The sequence below is a fragment of the Genypterus blacodes genome, unplaced genomic scaffold (assembly GCF_046128005.1).
Source record: "Genypterus blacodes isolate CSIRO-AG114 ecotype Tasmania unplaced genomic scaffold, CSIRO-AGI_Gbla_v1 ptg000027l_1, whole genome shotgun sequence".
Lineage (NCBI taxonomy): Eukaryota > Metazoa > Chordata > Actinopteri > Ophidiiformes > Ophidiidae > Genypterus > Genypterus blacodes.
The window spans coordinates 1,312,598-1,339,457 of NW_027466840.1; the positions used below are offsets into that span (position 1 = coordinate 1,312,598).

The 26,860-nt window shown below is 44.3% G+C and overlaps 2 protein-coding genes across 2 annotated transcripts in view; one reads left to right on the forward strand and one right to left on the reverse strand.

Annotated features, from left to right (window-relative positions):
• Positions 1–646: 646 nt before the first annotated feature.
• sec24d (SEC24 homolog D, COPII coat complex component) lies at positions 647–14,512 on the forward strand. Its single transcript, XM_076143777.1, has 23 exons — positions 647–750; positions 1,902–2,107; positions 3,733–3,835; positions 3,938–4,080; positions 4,247–4,639; positions 4,794–4,915; positions 5,112–5,223; positions 5,383–5,510; positions 6,674–6,812; positions 6,936–7,051; positions 7,539–7,663; positions 9,201–9,392; positions 9,481–9,574; positions 10,287–10,403; positions 10,512–10,682; positions 10,806–10,902; positions 10,986–11,131; positions 11,249–11,387; positions 11,568–11,686; positions 11,783–11,962; positions 12,042–12,233; positions 12,540–12,629; positions 12,955–14,512. The coding sequence occupies exons 2-23, from the start codon at positions 1,957–1,959 to the stop codon at positions 13,093–13,095; spliced, it is 3,210 nt and encodes a 1,069-aa protein (XP_075999892.1). The 5' UTR covers positions 647–750; positions 1,902–1,956; the 3' UTR covers positions 13,096–14,512.
• Positions 14,513–16,016: 1,504 nt separating this feature from the next.
• Positions 16,017–26,860, reverse strand: part of kcnip4a (potassium voltage-gated channel interacting protein 4a) — a 29,605-nt gene continuing 18,761 nt past the window's right edge. Inside the window, exons 3-9 of the mRNA XM_076143718.1 lie at positions 22,664–22,836; positions 18,705–18,774; positions 18,038–18,108; positions 17,312–17,419; positions 17,116–17,220; positions 16,962–17,024; positions 16,017–16,873 (exon numbers count right to left, since the gene is read on the reverse strand). Of these exons, the coding sequence (XP_075999833.1) occupies positions 16,826–16,873; positions 16,962–17,024; positions 17,116–17,220; positions 17,312–17,419; positions 18,038–18,108; positions 18,705–18,774; positions 22,664–22,836 (638 nt within the window). The 3' untranslated portion in view covers positions 16,017–16,825. The remainder of the gene's footprint in view (positions 16,874–16,961; positions 17,025–17,115; positions 17,221–17,311; positions 17,420–18,037; positions 18,109–18,704; positions 18,775–22,663; positions 22,837–26,860) is intronic.

Below are 26,860 nucleotides of genomic sequence, written 5' to 3' on the forward strand. Positions count from 1 at the left end.
GATTCACGAATTGGGTATTTTGAGTGGCTTCCATCCCTGTTTGGCTGTTTTGTATGCTGAATAAGATATATTACGGATCATGTTACAATTCAGACACGATCACATTTGATTTATTATTAAAAAGGAATGATGAGAATGATACAACATGATTCATTTTAAATAATACTATTTATTTTACGTTATGTTCGACTAATAATTTATGTTTGTCTATTATTTCTTTATTTGCCAACTGTCGTGCCACTTTTTATTATTCTATTCTATTTTGTGTCTAGTTGTGTTGCCTTCACAAGCGTACTTCTCCTGTGCTGACGTGTTTGGGTTTCCTCCAGTTCACGCATGCGTACAGCGCCATAGAAAGTAAAAGCCCCAACAAGTTAGCTAAAAAAATACAAACCTAAACAGGAAGTAAAGCGGAAATGACCCCAACATAAAAGCATATTTGGGCGTTTTGCAAAGAATACGAAGGGTGTAAAGAGCGCGAATAGGTCGTATTAAGACATGTTGCACATATTCAGAATTAATTAATGTATTTGCTTGACCGTGTGTTGTTCCTCGGCGTTTGTTCGTGACTGATGATTTTATTTTTATACTTTCTAAACCGGAACGTCTACGTTTTGTTATGTGTTTTGACAGGACGGAATTGCTTCGTGTCTCTTACACAGTACCCGGTGCTGTGGTGGAGTTTGACGTGGCACTCTGATCACACTGTAAGCTACACACACACAGAGGAAGACTCTGCCCCAAATACAGGTAAATAAACCTACCGGCAACAACCTCTAGCATATGGAAACACATAACCGCATCTCAGACAGTTCCATATGTGACGATATTCATGTTTAGAGTGTATATGTTTCTGCTGCGAAGGAAAACTTTGTATCAATTTCCGCCTTGGTCGCTATTTTTCTATCAATGTGTAAGCTAATCTAAGTCTAACGGTTGCTGTGTTGTCATGTTGGCTTCCTTTGATAAGATAATAAGATAACTAAAATGGCAGATCGTTATACTGTTAAAGAGATCATATCCGTGTTTGCATAGCTGTTTATGAATTGAGAGAGGCAGGGATGCTCAGGTTTGACCCATTGTAGCGGTCTTTGACGTGGCAATCCGTGGCAGAGCTACTGCACTGGAAACCTGAAGCTACTCTATACTTTTTTGTCTTCGTATAACAACTTAGACATATTAATGACGTTTTAATACAGGGATTTCAACGAGAGCTTGAAAAATATCGTTTAAGGGAGTCGTAATAACGCAGCTGGTATATTTGTTGACCCAGCTGGGCTGAAGTTCACCAACTTGTCTGTGAAGTGCTATAACTTTAGAAAACAGCTTTTGTTATAATATACCATAATATAGCTTTAATAGACAGCCAGTATGACTTAGAATGTGGCCAACGTGGAGAGGTGGAGGAACCTACAAGTGCTGTTTGAGGGCCTAACACAGGCGTCAATATGTTGCCAGAATTTATGAGGAAAAGTGGCAAAACGTGATGAAATGGCCAATTAGTCGCTGAATTGATATTTATATGAATGTGAGTCAAACAGAAATGGACACCGAACGTAATCGTTCATAGATAATGCTATCGGGTATAGGCCTGTTATCTCGTATTAAGCATGTCAAAGGTCCATGTTGCAGGGTTGTTGACGTTGAGGTTGCATATCAGAGTTGATGATGTGGAGCAAACTAAAATATTAACAAGGAAGCAATGTTAGTACTACAAGGGAGTTACATTACGGTGTGTGTGATGTGTGTAAATAGTTTAGTTTCACAGGGAGGAATGCTCTATTGATCTGTATTTGTATGTCTATGATGTGTGCATATTTTAGAGAGAGAGAGAGAACACGCCTAAAAAAAGGTTTGATCCTTCTGTTCATACGCTCAATATTCTTTTTACCTTTTCACAGGAGATCAAACATCATTCATCTTGGCATGAAAAGACTGTAGAGTCTTCCCATCATAATGAGTCATCCGGGTTATGCCGCACCCCCATATTCCCAGGCCCAGCCAGGCATGGGGGGCTACCAACCTGGTTTTGGATCAGGTCCTGCACAGCCCCTCTACGGTCACTATGGTGGGGGACCGCCTCAAGCTTTCACTGCTGCACCACCAGGTAAAGTTCCTCTCTGGACTGTCCCTCCTGAAGCATTAGTTGGACAGGTCTGATCTTGCCACACAACGCTGCAGCCCAGTCAGTAAAAAGCTAATTTTATTTTTTCTATTCAGTTACAGTAGAAGCTCACAACATTATTCACTGCTTATTTATTTATAATTTATAGCTGACAGAAATATTGTACATCTTATCTTATATCTCGTATTTTCTTATCGTATACTAGTCTTCCTATGCTACTAATTATACATATATTCTCTATTCTCTATACTTATACTGCTATAATCAGAGAGTGCACGTGTGTGTGTGTGCGTTCTCATCTCTGGGTTGAGTTGCAATGATAAGTAGTAGTTTTATTTTTTTTTGCATGACTTATATAGTGGGGGACAGGAACACCCCGTAATGATGTCATGAATGAAGTCACAGTTGCGACCCTCCACAGCCACATTGATGTCACAGATGAAGGCTAGACTAAATATACACACTATTGAGGGACAGATGAGAGGAGTGAAGAAGAAAAGAACGATTGATGCTCATGATGCTCACTAGTCAATGATGGAATACAACATCCATGATGTGGATCAAGTTTCCTGAGGTGATCAATCTTGCTAAGGGCCAGCAGAACATTGTCTTCAGACGAACCCTGGCTGCAGCCCAAGACTAAACTACATTGCCAAGCTTCTTCAAGCTAATCAGGAGCCCGAGGCAATGCATTAGCTGTGCATTGAGATTCCACAGCGCGACACGTGGGAGGAGTAGAAGCGTGAGTGGATGAAAACAGTGAGGCGGCAGAGGAAGGACAGATTACGAAGATGATCGGAAGGATGTGCAACATGTCATGGTTCCGGGGTGAGAGAATCCCACAGAACTATGAGGACCCTAAGATATATGAGGGCAAAAAGTACAAGGCTTTCAAAGACAGAATTTTGACGGTGTGTGAAAATATTGCGGTCAAGCCAGCTGTAATTGGCAAATCCGTGGTCAAATCAGCCGCCCCTGCATTTGGAGTGCACGCGTATCCTCGCCTTGATGGGAAATGCATTAAAACATCTTGGCAAAGCTAGCGCAAGGATTTGTTTTTCATAATAAGCTGTGAACAGGGTATACAAAAACTTAAAAATCCAAAATCAAACATTTTTACTGTACCATTTTGCATTCTGCATTTTTACCTAGAAATGGCTGGGAGTCTGTATTTGAGGGGCTGTTAAATACTAATTTTCCATAGTTAATATTAATACATATTTCAAAAGTTGGCATCTACCTTTGTCAGCCTGTGTTCGCTCTCAGCTCGCTTCACACAGCCTGCTCCAGGGGAAAGAGTGCCAGCAGCCTTTAATAACCAGTAATAATAATATTAACATTGTCATGTTTGTTACTCAGTGAATGTTGTGGGTGTCTGACCTTTCAGATACGGTCTTAAGTAACACCAAACACAGCTGGTAGCACCATCCAAGGCCATGCTATTAATTTACTGGCTTTATTATAAACGTGCCCGCACCTGGCCAAAACAACAATACTGAAACAAGAATGTCTTCCTGACAATAGCATCAATTGTAGGACGCTCTTTGGTTAGATCAAGAATTTGGTTCCTGGCTGGCTTATACATAAGTTTCTGACCTTTCCTACAGGTCCAATGAAGTCACCGGTTTCCTCTGCCCCTGGTATGCCTCCACCTCCAGCATCTAGTCATTACAATCCAACTGTCCAGCAGAATGGTGCTCATCCACAAAGGTACAGCACATTTGGTCTAAAAACATGGTTATGATTCTGAAATACAGGACACATTGAGTATTGTGGAGTACTTATTGTCTGTTGCCATTCTTTCCCACTCAGATATCCCGCTCCACCTGCTGTTTCTGCTGCCTACGGACAACCTCAACCACCACAGTCACCGTATAACAGCATGGCATCTCCAGCACCGCCTCCAGCACAACATCTCACCAATCAGATGGGTGCTATGAACTTGGGCAACTATGGTAAATTGACCTTATTACTGATTGATTTAAACAAACAAATAGAATTGACTTAAAACAAAACTTGGCTCACTTGGTCAACTGAATGCATGTTATTGATTAGAGATATGACAGCCGAGACCATACTCACCACAAATCATGTACTGGGGCTCCTTTCCTCATAATTTAGCTCCAGGACCCATGCAGAGCCCTCATCCTCCGGCTAGCTCCGTTTCCCAGCAGCCTTTCCAGATGTCCCCTCCTCCAGCCATGGGCCAACCGCAAATGCCTCCAGGCCCACCCTCCATGATCCCCCAGATGTCTCCACCACAGCCTCCACCAGGAAACATGGCAATGGCAGGCCCGCCCATGCCAGGCCCACCCATGCCAGGCCCGCCCATGGCAGGCCCGCCCATGCCAGGCCCACCCATGCCAGGCCCGCCCATGGCAGGCCTACCCATGGCGGGCCCTCCAATGGCGGGTGCAGGCAGACCCTTCCCAGGGCCACCTCCTCCAGGAGCTGGGGGTTTCCAGCAACCTGGTCCTGGAGCTGTGGGTCCACCTGGTTACCCTCAACAACCAGGTACCTGTAAACATTTCAGCCAAAAGCAGGTTAGAGCTGTATAATTACACATTTTGACAGAGGAATGGTTATTAAATGGTGCACAGCTCTGCATTTGACATTGAAATAGATTAATTCCCTGTAATTTACGGTGTTGCCCCATTTTCCTGTACAGGTCAGTTTGGAGGGCACATGGCTGGACCCCAACCTGGAATGCCAGGGGCCTTCCCTGGTCCAGGAGCCCAAATGGCTGGTCCACCTCAGAAGAAACTAGACCCTGACTCCATTCCCAGCACGGTGAGTAGCTGACCCTGATACTTCTCACCTTCACACAGCAAAGCACAAATGTCATTCCACATTTGATGTCCTGAACCAGGAGCTTATTAATCCTACACAGGTCTCTGACAAAGGCATGACGTCTCTTTGTTGCTATTAATTGAGTCTTAATCATGATTGTCCTGGAAACTATTAATGATCAATTGGTATGTTTCAGACCCAAGTCATCGAGATTGACCAAGAGAAACGAGGAGGACAGGTCTTCTCCACAAATGTCAGAGGGCAGATTCCACCTTTGGTCACCACTGACTTCACAGTACAAGACCAAGGTAACCCACGACAACCACAATGTCCAAAATGATTGTATACAAGACATAAATGAAGTTTATTTCCATGTGATCTGTGTTAATTTACCAAAATGAAGTGTGCACTTGACAATGAGCTCTGGAAACTATGAGGTCATCTACTCCTCTTTGTTCCTCTTCTAGGCAATGCCAGTCCCAGATTCATACGTTGCACCACCTACACCTTACCCTGCACCGCTGATCTGGCCAAACAGTGCCATGTACCCTTGGCTGCCATTATTAAACCTTTTGCCACTTTGCCAAAGAACGAGGTGAGTCATGTAATACTTAGATAAATACATGAACTATAATTCATACTTGTTTGGGCTGCCTAAATTCTATATAAGCTATGCATGCAAATTACCCGGCATTTCATTTGTATTTAGACTTCTAAACCCATGTACGGCATTCCCATGTGTGGACCTGTATTCTCTTTTGTCATTGGTGTGTCAGCTACTACAAAATCAGGTTTTCTAAATACTGTGGCAGTCATATTTCCTGGAGAAGACAGCAGAACATTAGCTTTTTTTGTCTGAATGTCAAATTGGGACACTAGAGTGCAAGATTGAACCTACACAAGGGTGATGTAATATTTGTCTTGGATAGATTTCTCTTTTCGGTTCACATCGATCCAAGTACTGCACAAGCTCCATTGTACTGTGGATGACCTCCTTTTGGCTCTTGTGTGGTCCAAGAATCTTGCCTGAGATATTTTCCTCTCCGCTCTCTGCCTGTCCCAGGCAGCAATAGACCTTTTTAGGAAATGTTAGCTTTCTATCTGGCTTTGGACTAATTAGCTAATGTCAGATCCACAGGGATGACTGAAGGAGAAAAGAGGTGCACGTTACACAAGAAATTAAACTTGAGCGTACCGCATTCCCTGGTTTCATTTCATTCAGTGCCTGCTAAATGGAGCATGTTTCCATTATTACACAAGAAGAGGAAAACATCTGTTGTTCACATAGTTTGATTCACTGCCTTTAAGTAAACAGCTCCTCAATATTGTAAACAGTCTCTACTCAGTCACCTTGAGGGGAACCAGTCTATTAGTAAACCTGCTTGGCTGTATTGTCCGTGTTCTATGGTTGCCGGGTTCATTTGAACCAAACATATTCATTTTCTATTGCGTCAAAGCCTGCAGAGAGTCTTGAATGTACAGCACCGGGGTCGTCTTCATCATCTCTCTGCCTCTATTCTGAGGAAATAAAACGTTCTTCACAAAGTTGAACAAAAATAGGGTTGGATAAATGTTTTGTATATGAATGTGTGTGTTGTTCTAGTGTCATGGAATTCAGAACTTTGTTTACAAGGGCAAATGGAGCATAGTACCTGTTAGGAATATGAACTAACTACATGGAAACATGGAAGAGCTTGAGTTGTTAAGGTAACAGTTGTTAAAAGCCTGACCAAATGCCTCGTGTTCCTCCCTGTCCAGTCTCCTCTCTATGTCGTGAACCACGGTGAGACGGGCCCCATCCGCTGCAACCGCTGCAAGGCTTACATGTGTCCGTACATGCAGTTTATGGATGGTGGTCGTCGGTACCAGTGTGGTTTCTGCAACTGCGTCAGTGAAGGTAAAAGGAGATTAGCAAACGATAATATCTCATTGATCAGACGAGGAAACATATCATGGAAAATAAGAGTGTACAGTATATCAGAAGTTGTTTATTTACAGTATTTCTTTTGTCCTACCAAAGTGCCAGCCTTCTATTTCCAACATCTTGACCACGTGGGCCGGAGGGTGGACTTCTATGAGCGTCCCGAGCTTTCCCTGGGATCCTACGACTTCGCTGCCACCCTAGACTACTGCAAGGTACTGGACAACCACAGAGGAGCGGTGGACTTTTTCCGCCAACACTCATTAAGCATAATTATGATTAAGTGCTTGTAAAAAAGTGATTAGCACTTGGAATGTTCCCTGCTCTGTTCTTTTGAAAATGAGGAAGACAGAGATGTGAACTGGTGGCTCCATTACAGGGTTGGCGATAGCTGGCAAAGGCGTGAGTCACTCCTGTGGCCTACTTTTACTCTTGTTTATAGAGATTTATAAACACACGATGCAGGCCAATTATCTATCAAGCGCCTGTGGGGTGAGGTTCCTGGTCATGGGTAACTGTGGAAACATAACATTGTCTTATTAGCCCCCCCTCCCCGTCCATCTCTGTTGCCCTCCTTTGGGTAGGAACTCATTACTGTCAGAACTTCTCAGGAAATACTATTGGTGGTTAAGAAGTACAGAAACTGAATGTTAAGATTTATTGCAAACAATCTAAACTTAACTTTTGCTTCCTCTGTCACAGAACAACAAGCCTCCTAATCCCCCTGCCTACGTCTTTATGATCGACGTGTCCTACAACAACATTAAGAGCGGACTGGTCAAACTGATCTGCGACGAGCTGAAAACTCTGCTGGAGAATCTTCCCAGGTACACACACGAAACCTTGCGTCCACGAATAGTAACTCAAACCTTTTACTGTACTCGGCCATCACCGGGATTCCAGGTCGACCGCAAGCTTGAATGACTCACTGTGCCAAAATCTCCTTTTTAAAATGTATGGCTCACCATAAAAGGAGTTCCCTCCTCTCAGGAGCTCAGAAGAGAATAAACAGTCAAGCAATAAGTCGTCCCCGCTTGAAGTTTAGCAGGAGGTGGCTTTGGGCAAGTCGGGAGGCCAAGCTGCCAGAAACGGAAAATGTTATAGCGCAGGCCTTCACCTTCCAAAGGCATACAAAACAAAACAAACACAGTTACGTTTCAGATTTGTCAGAGAAGAGGGTGATTTACTTCACCTGGGCACTCCGAAAATAACTTGGAATACATGGCTTTTTTTGGGGCCAGCAGCACTGTGTTCATACTTTTCTGCAGCCATTACATCATTGTTAAGGCACTTAGCAGCAGCTTGCTCCAGATAAGCTCCGTCTCGCTCACGCTCGAATCTTCCTTGCTTTTGTTTTCACTGGGAATAATTGAAAACAGGTTTCGACATTTTGCACGTTTAGATCACGCGAGGCAATACTTGCAGTCAAGGGCCCGGTTTAAGTAAATGCAGATGCAGACTCCTATTGGCAGTGGCGTTTTTGGTTATCATCACAAATGCTTTTCATCACTCTTCCCCCCTGTAAGAGAAGGAGCAACAGTAACCCATCTCCCCCTCAAGAGTTATTTATTCCTATCAGTACCAGTGAGTTATATTCAGAGAGGAATCTTCCTTTAGGTTCACCGGTCACACAGCTTACGCTTTCCTTAGTGCGAGTGCCTGATTTAGGAAGAGAGACGTACAAAGTGCAGTTGGCAGTGTCAGCCAAGAATGCGTTTTAAATTGATACGGCGTTGGGGGGAGAGGGTGGGGGGGTTGGATGTATGGGTTTTGGTTCAACCTCACCACCGCTTTCATAGCCGGATTCAGTGTGTTCTGTTACATATCAGGGCTCTTCATGTCATTATTCATTCCAGGAGCGTTTATCTACTCCATTTTTAAGAGACTTGATCTTGAACTGTGTAAATCTGCAGGGAGATTAGGATTAGAGCCAGAGCAAGTTGAGGGTACGTCTCAGACTGTTATATCCTTCCTTTCCTTCCTTCCTTATTTTGAATTTCCACTAGTTCAGATAGTAATGTGCTACTCCGTATTCAATGTTTATAGTTTTGATTGACAGAATTATCCTTGGAAGTGATACAGATCCCATATTTGAACTCCATTTCCCTTTTGTGTTTTCTCTCATATCAGAAAAGAGCTATATTGAGACTTTGTGTTTTTAAAAGGCAGATGCTTTACACTAATGGTTTGTAGCGCGAGGAGGGTTTGTTGTGAAAATATACAAAAGGTCCTGAAGGCAGACGTGCAGGCAGGAACACAGCCAGCACCAAAGTATTTCTGAGGGAATTGTCGTCAGCGAGCCTGTATAATTGAGATAAGATAAGATATTTGACTTTCTGATGCGTGTTCTTTACCCCTGACCAGAGAGGAAGGTGCCGACAGCTCAGCCATAAAAGTTGGATTCGTCACTTTCAACAAGGTCCTTCACTTCTACAACGTAAAGAGCGCTTTGGCCCAGCCCCAGATGTTGGTGGTCTCCGACACGGCTGAGATGTTCGTCCCGTTGCAGGACGGCTTCCTCGTCAACTACCAAGACTCGAGGGCCGTTATTTACAAGTAAGATCCGGCCGACTCGTTAATCATGTCGTACGGGAAGAAAGAATCTGCTATAACACAGCCGTTTGTCTGCCTCTCTCCTCTCTAGCCTCCTGGACCAAATCCCCGACATGTTCGCAGACACCAACGAGAGCGAGACGGTCTTCGTCCCGGTCATCCAGGCTGGTGTGGAGGCATTTAAGGTGAGACACAAGGGGGACGTCTGTCAACATGCAGAGGGAGATTAGGGTCCTGGACGTCTGCAACATGCTGAAGTATAAGCAAGGCCAAGAAGCGTTGCAGAATCTTGCTGAAATGTTTGTCTGCTCTTGGAACAAAACACATTTCTATTATCAAAATGTAGAAATTCAAGTCAAGCCCAGTGCATTCACAAAGTTAATTCACTTAGTGTTTCAAAATGACATTTAGATTATGTTTTATATTAGTTTGTATCCCAGCATAGAGGATGTTGTATTGCCAAAACACACAATGCAAAAAACTACCAAAGCACCAACCATCCCCATGAAAGAGATTGTTTCCATTCGTCAACATGTTGGAGATAAAGTGCTCATGCTAACTTTGGCAGCGACTTCTAAGGTCATTCAACTTCAACTCAAAGTTATCAAGCGTTTTGGCATTTGCACATTTGTTTTTCGTCTTCCTGATATGTAAGTTCATGTTTCTTTTAAAGTTCAACAAACTTTCCCGGTCATGGTTAGGTCCGTGTTTTGGCATGAAGGGAAGGAAACATTCACACACAGCTGTTGGAACACTGACCACTTGTCATGTTGTATGTGCTACAAGAAGAGATTCACCCCAGGTCAAGACTGTACTTGCTTGATAGAATATGTTGAGGAATTCATAAGGAGGAAGAAATCTGATCCTGATCTCTTCATCTCTTCTTCGCCCCCGCAGGCAGCAGAGTGTAGCGGGAAACTTTTCATCTTTCAATCCTCCATGCCAACCGCTGAGGCTCCTGGGAAGCTGAAGAACCGGGATGACAAGAAGCTGGTCAACACAGAGAAAGAGAAAGTGAGTGCCCTCTGTGTTGAGTAAACACACAGATCTGATTCTGAACACAGGAAGCACCTTGACGTAATCCTACACACCATTTTTTATTTTGTTGTCCATTTTCCTTAGACTCTGTTTCAGCCTCAGAAAGGTGTGTATGAGCAGCTGTCCAAGGAGTGTGTGGCACAGGGCTGCTGCGTGGACCTGTTCCTATTCCCCAGCCAGTATGTTGACATGGCAACCATGGCTGATGTGCCCACACACACTGGCGGCTCCGTCTACAAGTACAACAACTTCCAGGTAACAAGGTTCATTTAGTTGCTGTTTCACTCACATGGAACCAAATATAGGCAACGCTGCCATCTAGTGGCTAAAGCTGGTGGTGATATTTGCTGCTGACTCGATTGCTCTTCATGTGGTCAGGTGGAGACAGATGGGGAGCATTTCCTGAGGGACCTGAGGAAAGACGTGCAGAAGAACATCGGCTTTGATGCCATAATGCGTGTTCGCACCAGCACAGGTACACAACAGCAGCACTTCAGATCACACAGGTTTATGTTTGTTACCCGTGTTCCATGACTTGACATACGTGTCCTGTGTCAGGCTTCAGGGCCACAGACTTCTACGGCGCCATCCACATGAACAACACCACAGACATAGAGATGGCGGCTGTGGATTGTGACAAGGCCGTGACCGTGGAGTTTAAGCACGACGACACGCTCAGTGAGGAGACCGGGGCTTTCATGCAGGTATGGAACACTCCCCTATATGCCTCCTGTTACCAGAAAAGGAAGAGAAATACATACATTGCTATTCCTGGTCATTTATCAAGACATAATAACTTATTTTTGTATTGAATCTCCCAGTGTGCCTTGCTGTACACCACCATCAGTGGGCAGCGGCGTCTACGCATCCACAACCTCAGTCTGAACTGCAGCTTACAGTTGTCGGAGCTCTACAAGAGCTGTGAGACCGACTCGCTGGTCAACTTCTTTGCCAAATCAGGTGATGCTCCGTTCTAGATAAATGATAATTTCAACGATGGAAACTTGTCAATGCAGGATCAAATATTCTTTGTCCTCTTCTCCAGCTATCTTCCTCCCCCAGACTAGGTTTCTAATCTGCCACCCTTTTGCTTTTGCTTTTGTTCTGGTTTAACAAACCTTTTGTTGTTTCTCCCCTCAGCTTACCGTGCCATCCTGAACCAGCCGCTCAAGAACGTGAGGGAGATCCTGGTCAGCCAAACGGCCCACATGCTGGCCTGCTACAGGAAGAACTGTGCCAGTCCCTCTGCAGCCAGCCAGGTCAGTGCAGTGCAGAAGAGCCTGGAATCCAACATGCTTTTAGAAGCAAATGTGTGCAGAACTGTGACTCTTTCTCACTCTGTACCGATCCTGCAGCTGATCCTGCCTGACGCGATGAAGGTGTTCCCAGTGTACATGAACAGCCTGATGAAGAGCGCTCCCTTGGTGGGCAGCACAGAGCTCTCCACTGATGATAGAGCTCACCAAAGAGTGTCGGTCATGGCCATGGGGGTGGAGGAAAGCCAGCTGCTGCTCTACCCACGCCTCATCCCACTGGTGAGAGATACACACAGCCACTGAAGGAACTCCAATCAGAGCGGCCTTTATCTTACAAATCCTTACTTTTCTCTTTCAGCACAACGTGGACGTCAGCAGCGAGGCTCTGCCAGCTCCCGTGCGCTGCTCAATGGAGCGTTTGACAGACTCGGGCGCGTTCCTGCTGGAGAACGGTCACACCATGTTTCTGTGGCTGGGCCAAGCCAGCCCACCTGATCTCATCCAGAGCCTCTTTAACCTGCCGTCCCTCGCTCACCTGCAAGGACCCATGGTCAGACTTCATAGCATTATCGTCATTTTCTATTTGTAAAGATGTTGTCAGGTGGTGAGGCATTGCTGTTATTTTGTCATGACTTCAACATTTAGAAACTATGTGGGTGTTTAATCAGAAGCCAGAAACAAATCACTTTAACAGCTCAAAGTAAATGTGATTACTACTCAAATTAGTTGCAACAATTTTGTCCAACAATGATTTGGTTTCTATTCTTTCAGCAAATATGAGTTATCAGTGCTGAATGTCTGCAAATCTATTTCATAATTCACATTGTAGACTTAACCAACCTTTGTTGTTTTTCAGTCTGCTCTGCCAGAGCTGGATAACCCGTTATCAAAGAGGGTCCAGTCCATTGTCGGTGCCCTGCTGGAAAAGAGCTCAAACTCCATGAAGGTACGATGTTTGGATCCATTTACAGTCGTGTACCACAACCTTGCCTTCATCATAAACCACAAGACTGCCATGCTCATAACAGTGATGTGTAGTACTGACGAAAGCCTTTCACGTAGGTACTCATGTAGTTAAACTAGCTCTGCCGCCCCCTAGTGGAGCTGCTTTGTAACTACAGTAACACCCTGACCGTTACTTAGGGCCATGGGGACAATTTCTTAATCTATTGTGGACCATATAACTTTTCAATTAAACGACAGCTATAAAAACCACTTGGAAGCAGGTTTCACTTGGCTTCATGTCTTTCCTCTCTGCTCCCCCCCCTCAGCTCCAGATCGTGTGGCAGAAAGACAAATCTGAGATGCTGTTTCGCCAGTTCCTGGTGGAGGACAAGGGCCTGCACGGCGGAGCTTCGTACATGGACTTCCTCTGCTACGTGCATCAGGAGATCAGGCAGCTTCTGACTTAAGCCCGGACGACTGGCATCCAGTGTCCCCCCCCCCTTCCAGCTCGACCTGGGAGACACTCAGCACCTAACGGACCACGCACAAATCTCACAGGGACGGTCTCAGTAGGCTCCTGCTGATCTTTTGGCTGTATACAGGAAGGAAGGGTCAGAGGAAAGAAACTTTGATAGAACCAGGAAGGAAGAACCAGGAGCCTTTTGAGATTCAACCCTAGAGACACAGAGCTGCCTTTCCAAAATGCCTTTAGTATACTAAGATAAATGTACTTCCTCTTCAAATAACTCCTTGTATGTTTAAAGTGCGTCAAAATTAATGTGGAGAGATTAAACACACTCATCATTCCCTGTACAGATATTTGGTGTGTTGGATTTGAAGGGACTTTAAAAAAAACAAGGGGTTATTTGCGGATCATATTGTAAATGTTCATTTTTAGACTCGCCAGTCTTTGTACATGGTCATCATCGAGATCAGACATATCATGTCCATCAATTAATTTCTTTTTAAAAAATGTACATTTAATACATATCAAAACATTTTACACAACCTGGTCTTTTAATATTTTAGTGGAACATTTCAGATTTATAGGAACATTTATCAGTGTGTGTGTGTGTTGGAAACCTAAATACTGTGGACTTTCCCCTCTTAAGACGACACACCAGGTAATTTATAATTTAGCAGAAACAATGCTGAAATGAACACTGCTGTTTGCAAGGACTGAAAATCAATGCCATTCCTTTTTAGATTTGCAGTCATTGCACCCAGAGTGAGTCAATGCCCTTTTCCATTTATGCACATGAAAAATTGACCGTGTATGGTATTGGGAGATTTGAGCGCAGGAGTCCGGTGACATGGAAACACTTTGGTTGCATGAATAGAAAATGAGCAAACCGTGTCCAGATGAACAATGTTGCAGGCATCTGGCGTGAAACCACATCTATGTATTATGTATCCCAAATGTACAGACAAGTACAGCAGCGAAAACATCTTAAGATATATAATCTGCAAAATTATTTATGTGTAATGATAATATTTAACATTACAGTCTGAAGTTTTAGTACAAATTTCATGGCATTATATTTGTTTTCTTTTATATGGAGGCAATTGCTTTTGTGGAATTGGTCCTAAAAAAGCCTTTCGTCAAAAAGTCTTTTTGTACATTACATACTCAACCTTTTGCGTTTACAAACGATCACCTGCCTTATGTTGATGTCGTATGAGTTCAACATTTGGATTGTATGCAAATTTATCTCAGGTTATTTGGGTACTTTGCTATTTTCAGTTGGATGCAGTGACTTAATTGGAACTGGAAAGACCGGTGATTGTTCTTAAGTTGACTTGTGGAAATTGGCGGGCTTGGTGGGCCATGTATATGTTATTCCATACCCTAAATAAACATTTGAATTAGACTTATTGACTGTATCCAGCGTCCCTGGATTGTTCTTTCACATCTGCAGTGTAAATTTAACACAAGGGCCATAAATTGACTGATATCTGCTGGATTATCTGTTGTGTTAATGTTTTTCTTCAGGTATATAAAACAAATCAACGCATCCAAATCACCTTCTGACCCGTTTATTATCGCCGTCTTATAAAATGTGCTTGATCTAAACTCAACAATGACACAACTGCACATCCAAACTGTGTTAGACAGCTTGTTTTTATCATAATACAACTCTACAGACGGAGCTCCCACCCCTCTAAGCCAGATTAGCAGGGACCACATCTGATATCGCACCATCTAAAATCAATACATTCAACACGCTGATTGGTTTTTATCCTCTCCTTGGAGATCAACTGACTAGAAGATGAAACAAAACAGCAAAAACACAGTTAGATCCATGTTAGAATTACTTTTTATGCCCCCAATGTGCATCAGCACTGTAGCTTTCATTGAAAAAGGGCAACTGTGTGTATAAATGTGTCTTCCACACTTCCAATAAAGCTTTTAATGGCCACCAGGGAGCGTCAGGCGCCTGTTCTTCCGTCGATGTGTGCAGAGTTGGCTCTAGCATGTCGGTGCATGAAAAGTAAACATATTGATGCATACAAACAATATAATCTGTGAAGGTGTTTGCAGCAATCATAGTTATTCTGGATGGAACATGACTTTAACATGCATGTCATTACAAGGTGCAACCCTGGTGTTTATATATCATGACTTAACTGGTTCACGGCATCCAAATGTTTTATTTCAGGCAGTAACTGTAAAAATCTAATAGTTAAGAAATCCAACATTAATTCACAGCAACATTAAACATTCTGTGGTTCAGCGATCAGCAATGTTACAACCCCAACAATAAAGGATTTCTCTAAATGGAAGTGTTAAGTACTCCGAGTTGGTATATTTGTATTTGTAAAGCACTTAAGCAGAATATTCTAAACCATTAAATGTGTTTTCAGTATGATTTAGCCTTGACTAAACCCATTCAGATAAACAAATAAGGAAGTTAGTGCATTTGGAAGTCACTGGCCTTGAAGCTGTGTGCTTTCAAAAACGCAGCAGAATGGCAAAATCACCTTCAAACAAGTAGTCTGACACTCACACTGTTGTGTACTTACATGTCCCCACACACACACACTCCTCTCAGTGATCCCAGTAGGTTCCGAGGAGCGAGCCGGCAATCAGGACAGGTGAGGCGCCTACCCAGCATGCCTTGTGTTTGTCCAGAATTAGAGCCAATCAATGCTTTAATTACAGCAGGACTGGAGCCAATCGGATTGAAACAGTGAGGGGCGGCAGAAAGGGTGTGAGCTACCAACATCACACAAATCTATAACATATGTATCAACAATGACACTTATGAACAAATCTGCAGAGCTGAAATCCACCCGGGAGCTTAGTTTCATTTAATACTGTACAGCTGACGATCTTTTGTACAATGATAATATCTTATAAATAATCTCAAAACACTGCTCCGAGTGTGAGAGCGCTTCCAAACAAATAAAAACAGTGATAGATGCTTTATGACTCTTTACAGGGAATATACAGACATAGGATCGAATGAAATACACTGAAAGCAGCAGCCTCTTATGACAAATACATCCTCTTCTAATTATACTGGTGGCAAATATCTCTACCTGTGTGCTTCTGTTGACAAACCAATATCATGGTCCGATTTGACATCAATACAATCCTCGTGTTGTCTCGTTCTCGTTGGCAAGTAAACATGAACAAAGTCGAAAAAGTCTGGATCTACTGCATTATCTATAATATGTACAACTTTAAAAATGTGACGTAGACCTGTTCTCTCCCTCTAAGCGTCTCCTTCCACGAGTCAAAGACAGACCACGGCGCCGAGCGAGTCGTGGCGAGAACACTCTGGGATCGCCAGCCGGGGAAAAAAAAGATTCAAACGCATCTGGAATGTCAAAGAGATCGACACGACGTCACGGCAGATATTCAGAAGTCACAGTGTTGAGACAAGAAAACCAAGTCGTACTTTGAAAAACGCGCTCCAAAGACGGGCGGCGTCACGTTTAAAATGCTTTCCCCTTTCATCCCGGGGACAGAAAAGCTCTCTTTACCTATGAAATCAAAACGTTTAAAGTGGCAGCTAATTCCAGAGTGTTCTGCCTGTGCGGACTCCTCCTACCTGTGGCCCACGGTGATGAGCGGATATTATATATCTATGGTCAAAAAGTCTGCATAGCACACTGTACACAGTATGAGTCCAAGTTCAGTTACTGGGCCAAGCTAAAAGATGACGGCCTCCTCCGAGCCTCTGCGGTAAGTTAAAGGACGTTCTCGAAGAGTGCCATCGACCGCATGATGTTTTCATCCTGCAGGCACAAAGACACAAAGCAATGAGAATTACGCCGGAAACCACCGAGTGTAAACGAGGAACAGTGTGAGATGGGGGGGGCGTACATTTTGGCAGCAGTCGATGAACTCGTCCATGGTTACCACCCCGTCCTTATTCTTGTCCATTTTCTGTTGGAGACACAGACAGAGAAGGAAAATATGGCAACCTGTCTCTTTACTGCGAGCGGCGTGCGTGTCGCAAAGCGGCGAGTAGCCTTACCTGGAAGAAAACCTCTACGTGCTGCCGAGGCGCCTCCTCTTTCAGCATGGGGTACGTGCATTTCCCCATCATGTCATAAATAGCCTTCATGATGTCCAGCATCTCCTGGGGGCAGAGACACAGCAAGCAAGAGCAAAGTCGTTTAAGAACAACGGAAGTGTCGTACGTGCATAGTGGCGCGCTCCAGCAGACGTACCTCCTTAGTGATGTATCCGTCCTTGTTGATGTCGTACAGGTTGAAAGCCCAGTTGAGCTTCTCCTGAATGGTCCCTCGCAGCAGGATGGAAAGGCCCATGACGAAATCCTGCAAAGGAAAAGAAACAGCCCCTGAGTGTCAGGTCTATTTGATGACATTTGCGACACGCTGCAATCAGAAATCTGCATATCATCAGGTATTAAGCGTCCAGGATATGAATAAATCAAGAATCCCTCATTATTCTAATTAGCCGCAACACTCAAAGTCTCAGGGGATGCCCGAATTTTGAGCGGGAAAGACTCCAGAAAACTTGGGTCAGGAGCAACCACGCTTTTCCTGCCCTAATAAGCAAAAATCGAACCTTCATGAATATTAATCACATGTGGAACAGGATCTCAAGGAGACTCATTTGGGTTGAATTAAAAACAGCAAGGTTGCAGGTTGCGTAATACTGTAGGGGGAGACGTAATGCCTAAACTCTGAAAATACGAGAGGCATATTTATGAAGTGAATTCCAATAGGAGATGAGAAGCTTTTAAGGCATGGAAATGGATGTTTTCAGAGAAAGGTTGCTGGTAATATTTCATTCTTAGCAGGTGGAAACCATCCCAAACTAATGTCCATTCAGTATATCCGTAAATGGTTGGCAGTAATTGGATAATACATCAAATACTAAACAAAAGGACAACATTGACTGGGCAGTCAGGCGGAGATGAGTCAGCTTACCTCGAAACTCACAGAGCCGTTGTGATCCGTGTCGAACGCATTGAACAGGAAATGTGCATATGTCGAAGCGTCTGGGGAGAGAATCACACACAGTTTTCACCGGCGTTTAAACCCGTCGGTGCTGCAAAAGGAGTGTGTTGTAGTCTAAAGATACTTTCAAGAGTTCACCGGAGGGAACGACAATAAGTGGCACTTGTGCACGTTCTGTTTTCCATCTCGCTTGGCTGATTAATCGAAATTGTCTTGTTATTTTGTTTTTGCTGCTTGCGTCTTCAGTGGAATCTTTTGCATAGCGGCGGCTGTGACAAACAATCTCCTCCGCCGCTGCGTTTCCCAGATTCCCGTTGTGTGTTTTCGGTAACAAGGGAAAGACGAGACGCAAAATGCAAAGACTAAATGAAAAACAAAACAAAAATTCCAAGTAAACTCAAACACATTTCGAGTTCGGTTTCCTTTTTAATGCTGTTTGAACATGAAGGAGCTTTAACACTGAGGATCCTCCAATAAGAGGTTCCACACAAACATCCTTAGAATAAGTGCGAGGCCAAATGCTGATTCCATACATGGATGTGGACGCTGTCAACACGGTAAAAGCTCCATATTGTACATAAAACGGCGATTGAATGCCGAGGCAAATCAACTAAGTCAATGTGATGATGTCACAAACCTCCCTGTGGGAAGAATTGGGCGTAGATGTCTTTAAATGTGTCCTCGTTGACAACTCCGCTCGGGCATTCCTGAAAAACACAAACGAAAGAAACACACAATTTGAAATCAAATCATATATATTAAAATCTTTGGCAGTTTATTCCTGAATTATTTCATTTGATCGTGCGTTTTCATCAACTGCACATTTCATTCAATGTCGGCGTGCTCTATCACAGATTTATCATTTCACTTTCTTCCTTCCGCCCTTCATCTTTGAGAGTGATAGAGATGTTTTTCTCTTTTATGGGTTTTAAGCCTCACTGCCATCCTCACAATCCAACCCATAAATCCTATATTGTCCAAAGTCTTTCGCTCAGCCACCTGTGTTTGTCTGTGAGAGAAACTCATCTTACGCAACACCTCAGCAGCAGCAGCAGCAGGCTTTTGTCTCTTTTTTAAAGGATGACCTTGCTTGCTGCAACGTGCCGATTCTTGTGCGGAGGCAAGACTGAGTCCTTCCCAACTTCATTTCTGCTCGGAGTTAATCTGTCTTCACCCTGAGCGAGATTGTGAGTTTTTGGAGGCGATTTCCTTTCCCTTGCGTGATGAATGATGGAGTCCCTGCTGAACCTGAATGGTTCACCTATAGAAATGATTCACGGAAGCAGCAGACGCCTGGGATTGTCGGAGTTGGACAGAAGTGAATCAGCTCGGGGCAGAGAGAGAGAGAGAGAGGGAGAGAGCGAGCTGTGCTTAAAGAACAAACTGTGTCTGAGAGGATACAATAATGAGACAACATTGAAGACTGAGTAACTGAATGTGAATATTCAGAAATAGCTGAATAAAAAGTACTTATAGCAAATCACAAACATCCAGCATACATGTCTATAAAAGTCTAGTCTCCATAATAAGCTCCTATCAGACCACATTACACTATACTGTAGTTTATCATACCATATCACATGCTAGACTTTACCATACTATTCTATACTGTAGTATTTTAGTACGGTATCATATCTAATTGTACAGACTACACACAAATACAAATCTCCACAATACAATGACTTATTATACTATCTTCACAGGTGCAGCTCAATAAATTAGAATCTGGTCGTCTTCCCCATGATTGTGTGGCCGACTGAACCTGACTGAGAGACACTTCAAAGGCTCAGGAAGCCTCAGCAGGTGATTTGAGTTAATGAGCTGATTAGACTGACACCGTGAGGCTGCAATATTGAACTTTTTTCACAATATTCACATTTTCTGAGATACTGAATTTGGGGTTATCGTGAGGTTGCAAGCCAAAATCATCACAATTAAAATAAATAAAGGCTTGAAATATTTCACTTTGTGTGTAATGAATCTATAATATATGAGAGTTTCACTTTCAAAATTGAATTACTGAGATAAATGAATTTTTCCACGATATTCTAATTCATTGAGTTGCATACTACTTATCTAAATTACTATAGATAAATATTGTTCTATAGATACTCGTACTGTTATATGATATAGGATATGTTATGATGTAATGGAATACCCAAGATAGTGACAATAATATAAAATAACATGAATAAAGCTTCTTTTTCCTTGTAAAATAAACCAATACACAGATAACTCTAAACCTCTGAGGTTGATTGAAAATGAGGCATAGTGGCTTTGAAAACATCCCTCACATTCACGTTTGAAAGCGAAGAGGACGCTGCAGGAGCGGTTGCGGCGTCTCCCTGACACTCCGTCCTCTCTTGTCTCATAAAACCAGATTCTGGCAGGTGGGTGGGTGGGGTAGGGGTAAACCGAGGTCAACCGTGTCTCTCAATGTGCCTTCTGGGGGAAGGTCGGGAGACAGAATGAGAACACGTCTGAGGATTCCGAGGCGCCTGAGAGTCTGCAAGGAGCGTTTTGCAGTTCACCTTGGACTGATGCATGGACCTGAATTAACTAGGATTTCAGTTTCATCAGTTTGCTGGATTATTGAAGTAACCAAACAGACACGGCGGCTGAGAAAGGCATATTAGAGCGTCAATTTTAAATAAATCCTTTCAAAAATTACGCAGAGCGTTCAGACGTGGGAGAGAACCTTGAGCAAGGAACAACACGCCCGCCTTCGCCTATAAACACATATTGTTTAGCGGAAGCGTCTGCTAATCACAGCACTGTCTGGCGTCCTACAGCGTCTTGCCAAACAACCTGCTTCCTTCTTCAGGAAGAGTCGATTACTCACATCAGTCACTGAAGGCGTCTTGAGGTGGATACTTTTAAAAACGTGCAATTTCACTTGCGAGTCCCCGGATTCGGTGAAGGTACCTGTGTGTATGCACAGATGGGCAATTACGGCTGTCAACGCTGATAACACACACTAATGAAGACGGACAGTAATATATGGATGGCGGCGTTCTAGATCAGCGTTCCTCTTTGCCTCTTGACCTTGCCGGCTCATCCACGCCGACGCGGAGGAGCATTAAAGGTCAGACAAAATTATTGATTGCTGCACAAAGTTTTACACTGATGGAAGATTGTATTCTACAGCATCTTTCCAATCCAATCCAATCAAAGACAGCAGAATATACACTCTTATTACCTAATTTTCTGTTTAAATTGAATTATCGACTTTGACTGGTCAAGGAGAACATCCTCTATAATCGTCCTCATATCCTGTTTTAATATGATGAAGTGCAGCGGACAGGAGCAATTTCTCTTCCAATTGCCCTTGTATGTTATTCCAGTTTGCGCGTTATTCAAGGGACGATCTTATTAGAGGTGGGGAGAGGCGTGAAAAGACATTTGCTTTGTCATTTGATGTAGCGTGTCAAGATAGCTCACCCGTGACAATGACATCGGCCGGCGCGATTCATACAATAACAAAGCCGGCCGGGTGTGAAATTCCATTCGGGAAGATTCTGGAAGCGACAATGAAGTATGTGTGGGGACGTAAACCTGATGGAAGGGAGACGCTGGGATCTTAATCTCATGCCCGTGGTGCCGCCAGCGCACGATGAACTGCGAGGGCCCCGTGGCCACACTCGGGGACGTGAGGACAATATCAGATCATTTCCAATCGACCGGGGTTAAGGGATTCAAAAGACAATGAGTTCTATCACGCCGCTGAGCTTTAGTTGACTCTTTCAGGTGACCTTTGCTCAGATTGCTCCGATTCAAGAGGAACGAAGCACCCGGCGGCATTGATCTGACCCCTGCCAGCTCGGAGCTTCGCCTGCTTTCCTGACAAATGCGTAACCTCGGGGGAAGCTTGTTGCGAAGACGTATACGACTTCATCCTCCCACGAGGCATTAACGGCCACTAGCTTCTAAATCCCGGGGGCGCCAAGGACAAAGGGCCAAATTTCTCATCGCAGGAGCCTTGCCAGCCTCGTTTAGTCTGACCGGCCTTAAAAGCTTGCCTCCGTCCTGCCAGTGTTCACAGATGAGCTTTCTGACCCTGCAGTTAAAGAACGAGCAAAACTATAGCTCCCGTGATGGACTGGAGCGATTCAGTACATCTAATCTAAGTGCCGCAAGTCTGGTCTGCCTGAACTTCATCTGTCTGCGTTCTGAAATGAGGAAAACTTCCGAGACTACAGCCGAGACATTAACTCACCCCAAACCTTCATTAGTCTTTCTTAGCTGGCACTGTCTCAAGTGGACCAAGACTAATAGACAGGCTTTGCAGGGACTTGGTCGGAGCTCAGTAGAGGCTCAACAGGAAAGTGAAGCCTCGCGGGAGTGCAACTGTCGCCGCTTAGCACGAACACGGCCGCTCCTCATCCTCCCCTTCTTTCATTTCCAGACAATTTGGGTTAAGATGATTCTGGGTCATCTCATTACGCTTCCCACGGAGAGGTGATGGCCAGGCCAGGTCATTTGAGAACTTTAACCTGGATCGCTCACGAGCAATCTCCTCCACGACCCAATTATCCCCGGCACAGCTGAACAACCTGCGTTAAATATTTACATTACGCCTGACGTTTGGCAACTTACGTTCTTGAAGCCGCGGTAAAGGATCTGCAGCTCCTTGCGTGAGAAGCGCGTCTGGGCCTCCAGCTGCTCCAGTCCCTCAGGGCGGTGGCGGACTGTGGACAGCTCAAGTTCATCCTCGACGCTGTCTGAAGAAGAAGAGGAAGACGTTTTAATACATGCAATATTTACATTTTCTGCAGATTAGCAGTTATAGATGTCAGACATGAGGAAATGCATGAGACACTTTAATTTAGCATTTAAGCTTTTCTTGGTATCTTAGTAACCAAAATGAATCTTTCCCCTCTTCCTATTAGCAAATCTATATTCTATATTTGCAAACGCTGCTTCAGAAACCCCCGACATAAGCTCCCTTCTCCTGACAGCAGCAGGTAATTGACCTTATCCAGACCCCAGAACACGGGGCCCTCTGGCAGAGCGCCTTCTCGAGACGGGGCGGGGGGCCACTGAGCGGCGTGAAACATTTTAAATGGGCCTGTAATGATGGCAGATGTCGTCTGGGCCGTGTCACCGTCGGCAAATGTCCTTGGCACCCAGAGTTCGACTTCTCTCCTCTCTAAATGCCTCATTAAGCCCAAAGGCTCGCACAGTGGCCCACAGCCAATACGCTGCATGTCCCCCCGCAGATCACAATTAACCTGCTGACACCCAGAGCTTCAAAGGTGATGTTACAGGTGTGTTCAAGTGATACAAAACTGTCAGATATTGGGCTCCTTTCAGTGTCAAACAAGTCCACATGGCGCAGATTTACATTGTAGCACTTAATAGGTACAAAGTCTGCTCTGCTCTTCTTGACTTCTGATGCATTCCTCCAAACAAAAGGCTGCAAGGTTACATTCAGCCCCGGCAATCGTGTGTTCAATGTAAATAAAGTCAAACAGAACATTGAGTGTATTGAATGTGTGCCCACAGACCAATGAAAGCTTTCTCTCTGCGGCTTTTCCTCATCAAAGACAAAATCATCACAGCCAGAGAGATAGAGGGAGAGAGAGAGAGAGAGAGAGCGAGCGAGGGAGAGAGGAGCACAGAGCCACTTGCTTTGATTAGTGTCGGATGGCTTTTTGACTGAGGAGCATGGAAATAGTCTCATGAGTCGAGCTCTCACGCCGCGCTTGTGGCCATTCTGAGGGTAACCTAAGAAATACAGTACGGCACGGTTACCTTGGCAACTGGCAGCTTCAGCACACACACAAGATAATTGGATAAAAAGACACGACACAACAGGGAGGGAAGGGCTATTAAAGTAAGTGTAGGCATTAGGGCCTTGTGTTCAGGACAACAACACGCAGTGGGAACGTGGACTGTGCCGACTGTGACCAAGGCAAATGTGCACAGTTGAGTTTGCTCCTGTTTACTGTCGTTTTGTGTTTTATTTGGGCAATAACCTCCAATGTGGCTTCATGGAGATTAATTCAAGAGAAGAGAATGTCTCCCCGTGTCTCTGTTCTTTGCTCCCTGATGAGCGTGATTCGTTCACAGGGTTACATTACTTATTAATCCAAGAACAGTGAGGTAATCAGTGTAAAAGACAGGCTTTGAATATGATATGGAGCCGGGGAGCCGCGCGTCAGGGTGCAATTCAATATCTCAACCTTCTTTTCGTGTGCGAGTGCATCAGTGCTGCCGCCGTAACGAAGGAAGCTGGGTTTGGAAACGCACAAACACGCCATTCCCTTTCATTTTTAGTGGATCTTTGTGAATATGAAAAGTCATGACTTTATAAGTTTAGAGCTTTGCCTTAAAGCGAACAAGGCTATTTCTCCTCACGCTCGGGGCGACTGAGAAATTTACCGAGACGGCAGACGAGCTCTTGAGTGCTGCTAACCCTTCGTCAATCACGGCCAGCACTTAATTTCAAGGCCGCTATGATGTGTACAAAATAATACAAGGGGTTTGAGCTTCGAGGACGCGGCGACCCAACGTCAAAGAGCACCGACGGGAGATATGAAGTGGAGGGGAAGTAGCGCCGTCTGCAAAGTCCCGGCTATGAAAGATGCATCTGTAAGCCGCACTGCAAATTCTTTAAAATACATTTTGGAGCTCGATATGAAGGGAAACTGGTGTGGCAACATGATGGAAGTCTGCTGGAGCTTTGGCAGTTCGGCTGGCGGGGCTTTGATCTTTGGTAAAACAGCAAAAAACATGAATAATTCTTGTATTTTGGGGCGATCAAGTGGTGCAGGTCGCAACTGCCCATTAAAATAGCAAAATAATCCTTCAAATTTGATGACATTTCCTTCAGACTTGACTTTACTGAGAGCAATTTATTTGTTTGGCTTTTGTCTCTAAAAAGTTTGTCAACTGGCTCCAAATTGCTTCATATCACTTATTATCCTCCAAATTGGTACAGCTGTTGTTACGCAACTATAATGCTGGTGGATTAAAGGCGTGCATCTAAATGGATAGATATGACCCAAATAGAGAAATTAGATGTTTGCCTCCACTATAAATGGGAACTGTTCGGGATGGAAAAGGGAAGATGGGTGAGGTCATAATCCTCCCACAGTTACATTCCAAACACTGCGATGTTTGTCAAAAATATAAGGAGGCATTTTGGCATCGGAAAGTGTTTGTTGAATCTGTGTGAGGGCCATCTGGAGTAAAGTTACTGTTCCGTTCGGGGGCCTTCTTTGAGGGAAGCTGCAATGGATAAGAGGTGTCGGAGAATTCCATTTTCTTCAGACAAATGAAAAAGCATTGAACAATAAAGAAGGTCCACACACACAGACGGAGCGCAGGGTTAAAGTGTGTGGCTCAGATCTGACGTAATGTACTTGACGGACAAGGAAGCGACTGCGATCACTGAGGAAAAATGCCAGTTTGTGTTGCCCTCTATGATGTCACCATGACACCCAAAGGCTCTCATCCTGCTTATTACCCGTCTGACACCTTGTTCCCGGTGTGCAGAGGAGGAGTGTCGGAGAACTAGACAGATGTTGTCATTGTCACCGAGAGATATCCGTCTTGACAGCGGGTCGAACCTTGTTTGGAAGCAATCGCTTTAGCACCAAACAATACTTTTCCCTGCTTGGAGTTCAAGGACGACGTCAATTTATATATTTTTTTTCCACTAGAAGAATTGAAGGTGTGAGTTTTGGTGAAGAGCAGGATAATGGATAATGTAGCGCTGGAGTGGCGCAGCCCTTAATCAGGAGGGAAAAGAGCACGCTGTCAGAGCCGCCTGGATTCATGTTTGACCTTTGTGTTTATTGACTAAACGGATACGACGTGTGCGCCGACAGAGAGCCTGCTGCGCGTGGAGAAGCCCGACTCACCGCGGTCAAAGTTCACCGTTTTGTGTCGCAATTTATTAAACCATCAATCAGTGTTGTTGTCCTGAACTGTCAAAACAAATGAGGGGGGGGGAGGGGGGAGCAGGGGAGTCGAAACATTTTTATTGATCCATGCACACACACACACACACACAGAACGTCATGTCGTACTTTTGCCTTCTTGAAAAACATAGTGTGACCTTGCATCTGCACGTTTTGTGGAGGGAGCGTGCAGCTATGAGAGAAGGTTGTGGCTGCGCAGCTCGTCAGAAATGTAATTTATCGCCGGGGCTATTTTGCCCCCCTGACGATACAAAGGGAAGGAAAGCTAACGCCCTCTGTGGGTTGTAAGCACAGGGAAAAAATGCCTCAAACTGCAAAAAATAACTAACACAGAACACTGAATTTGCAGACTGCGGCCACAAACAGCCTTTGCAACAGTATCTTCTCAATCGATGAATTGAAAAAGCCACAAAAGTACAAACTCAAACTCATTTTGGGGTTTAGAGTCCGACATCCATTTTCTATGCGTCTCAGGTGTAGCAAAGCCCTGAAACGTCCTTAATCAATCTGACCCGTGAAGTGAAAGCGGATGAATATGCAAGAAATTTGTTATGCGTAAATGAAAAATGCCTTTCAGTTAACCACAGATGGCTGCTCACAATCAATGAATCTTGGCTCGGGGTTTTGCGCTGATATACACACGGTTTGATGAATTGTGCTGCTGAGCCGGCTACTTCATTGTTCTGGGATCAAGGGAGGGCAGGGGGGAGGGTATGGGAAATGAGCAAAGGGGGAAGCCTGGCTTGGGCAAACATGCAAGATTTGCAGAATTGACCAAGAAATGAATCCCTAGAGACATAGGACAGAGTTAAAACCTGCCCGAGTCTTGGAATGAACTGTGTGATGAAGGTTTTCAAGGGCGGCT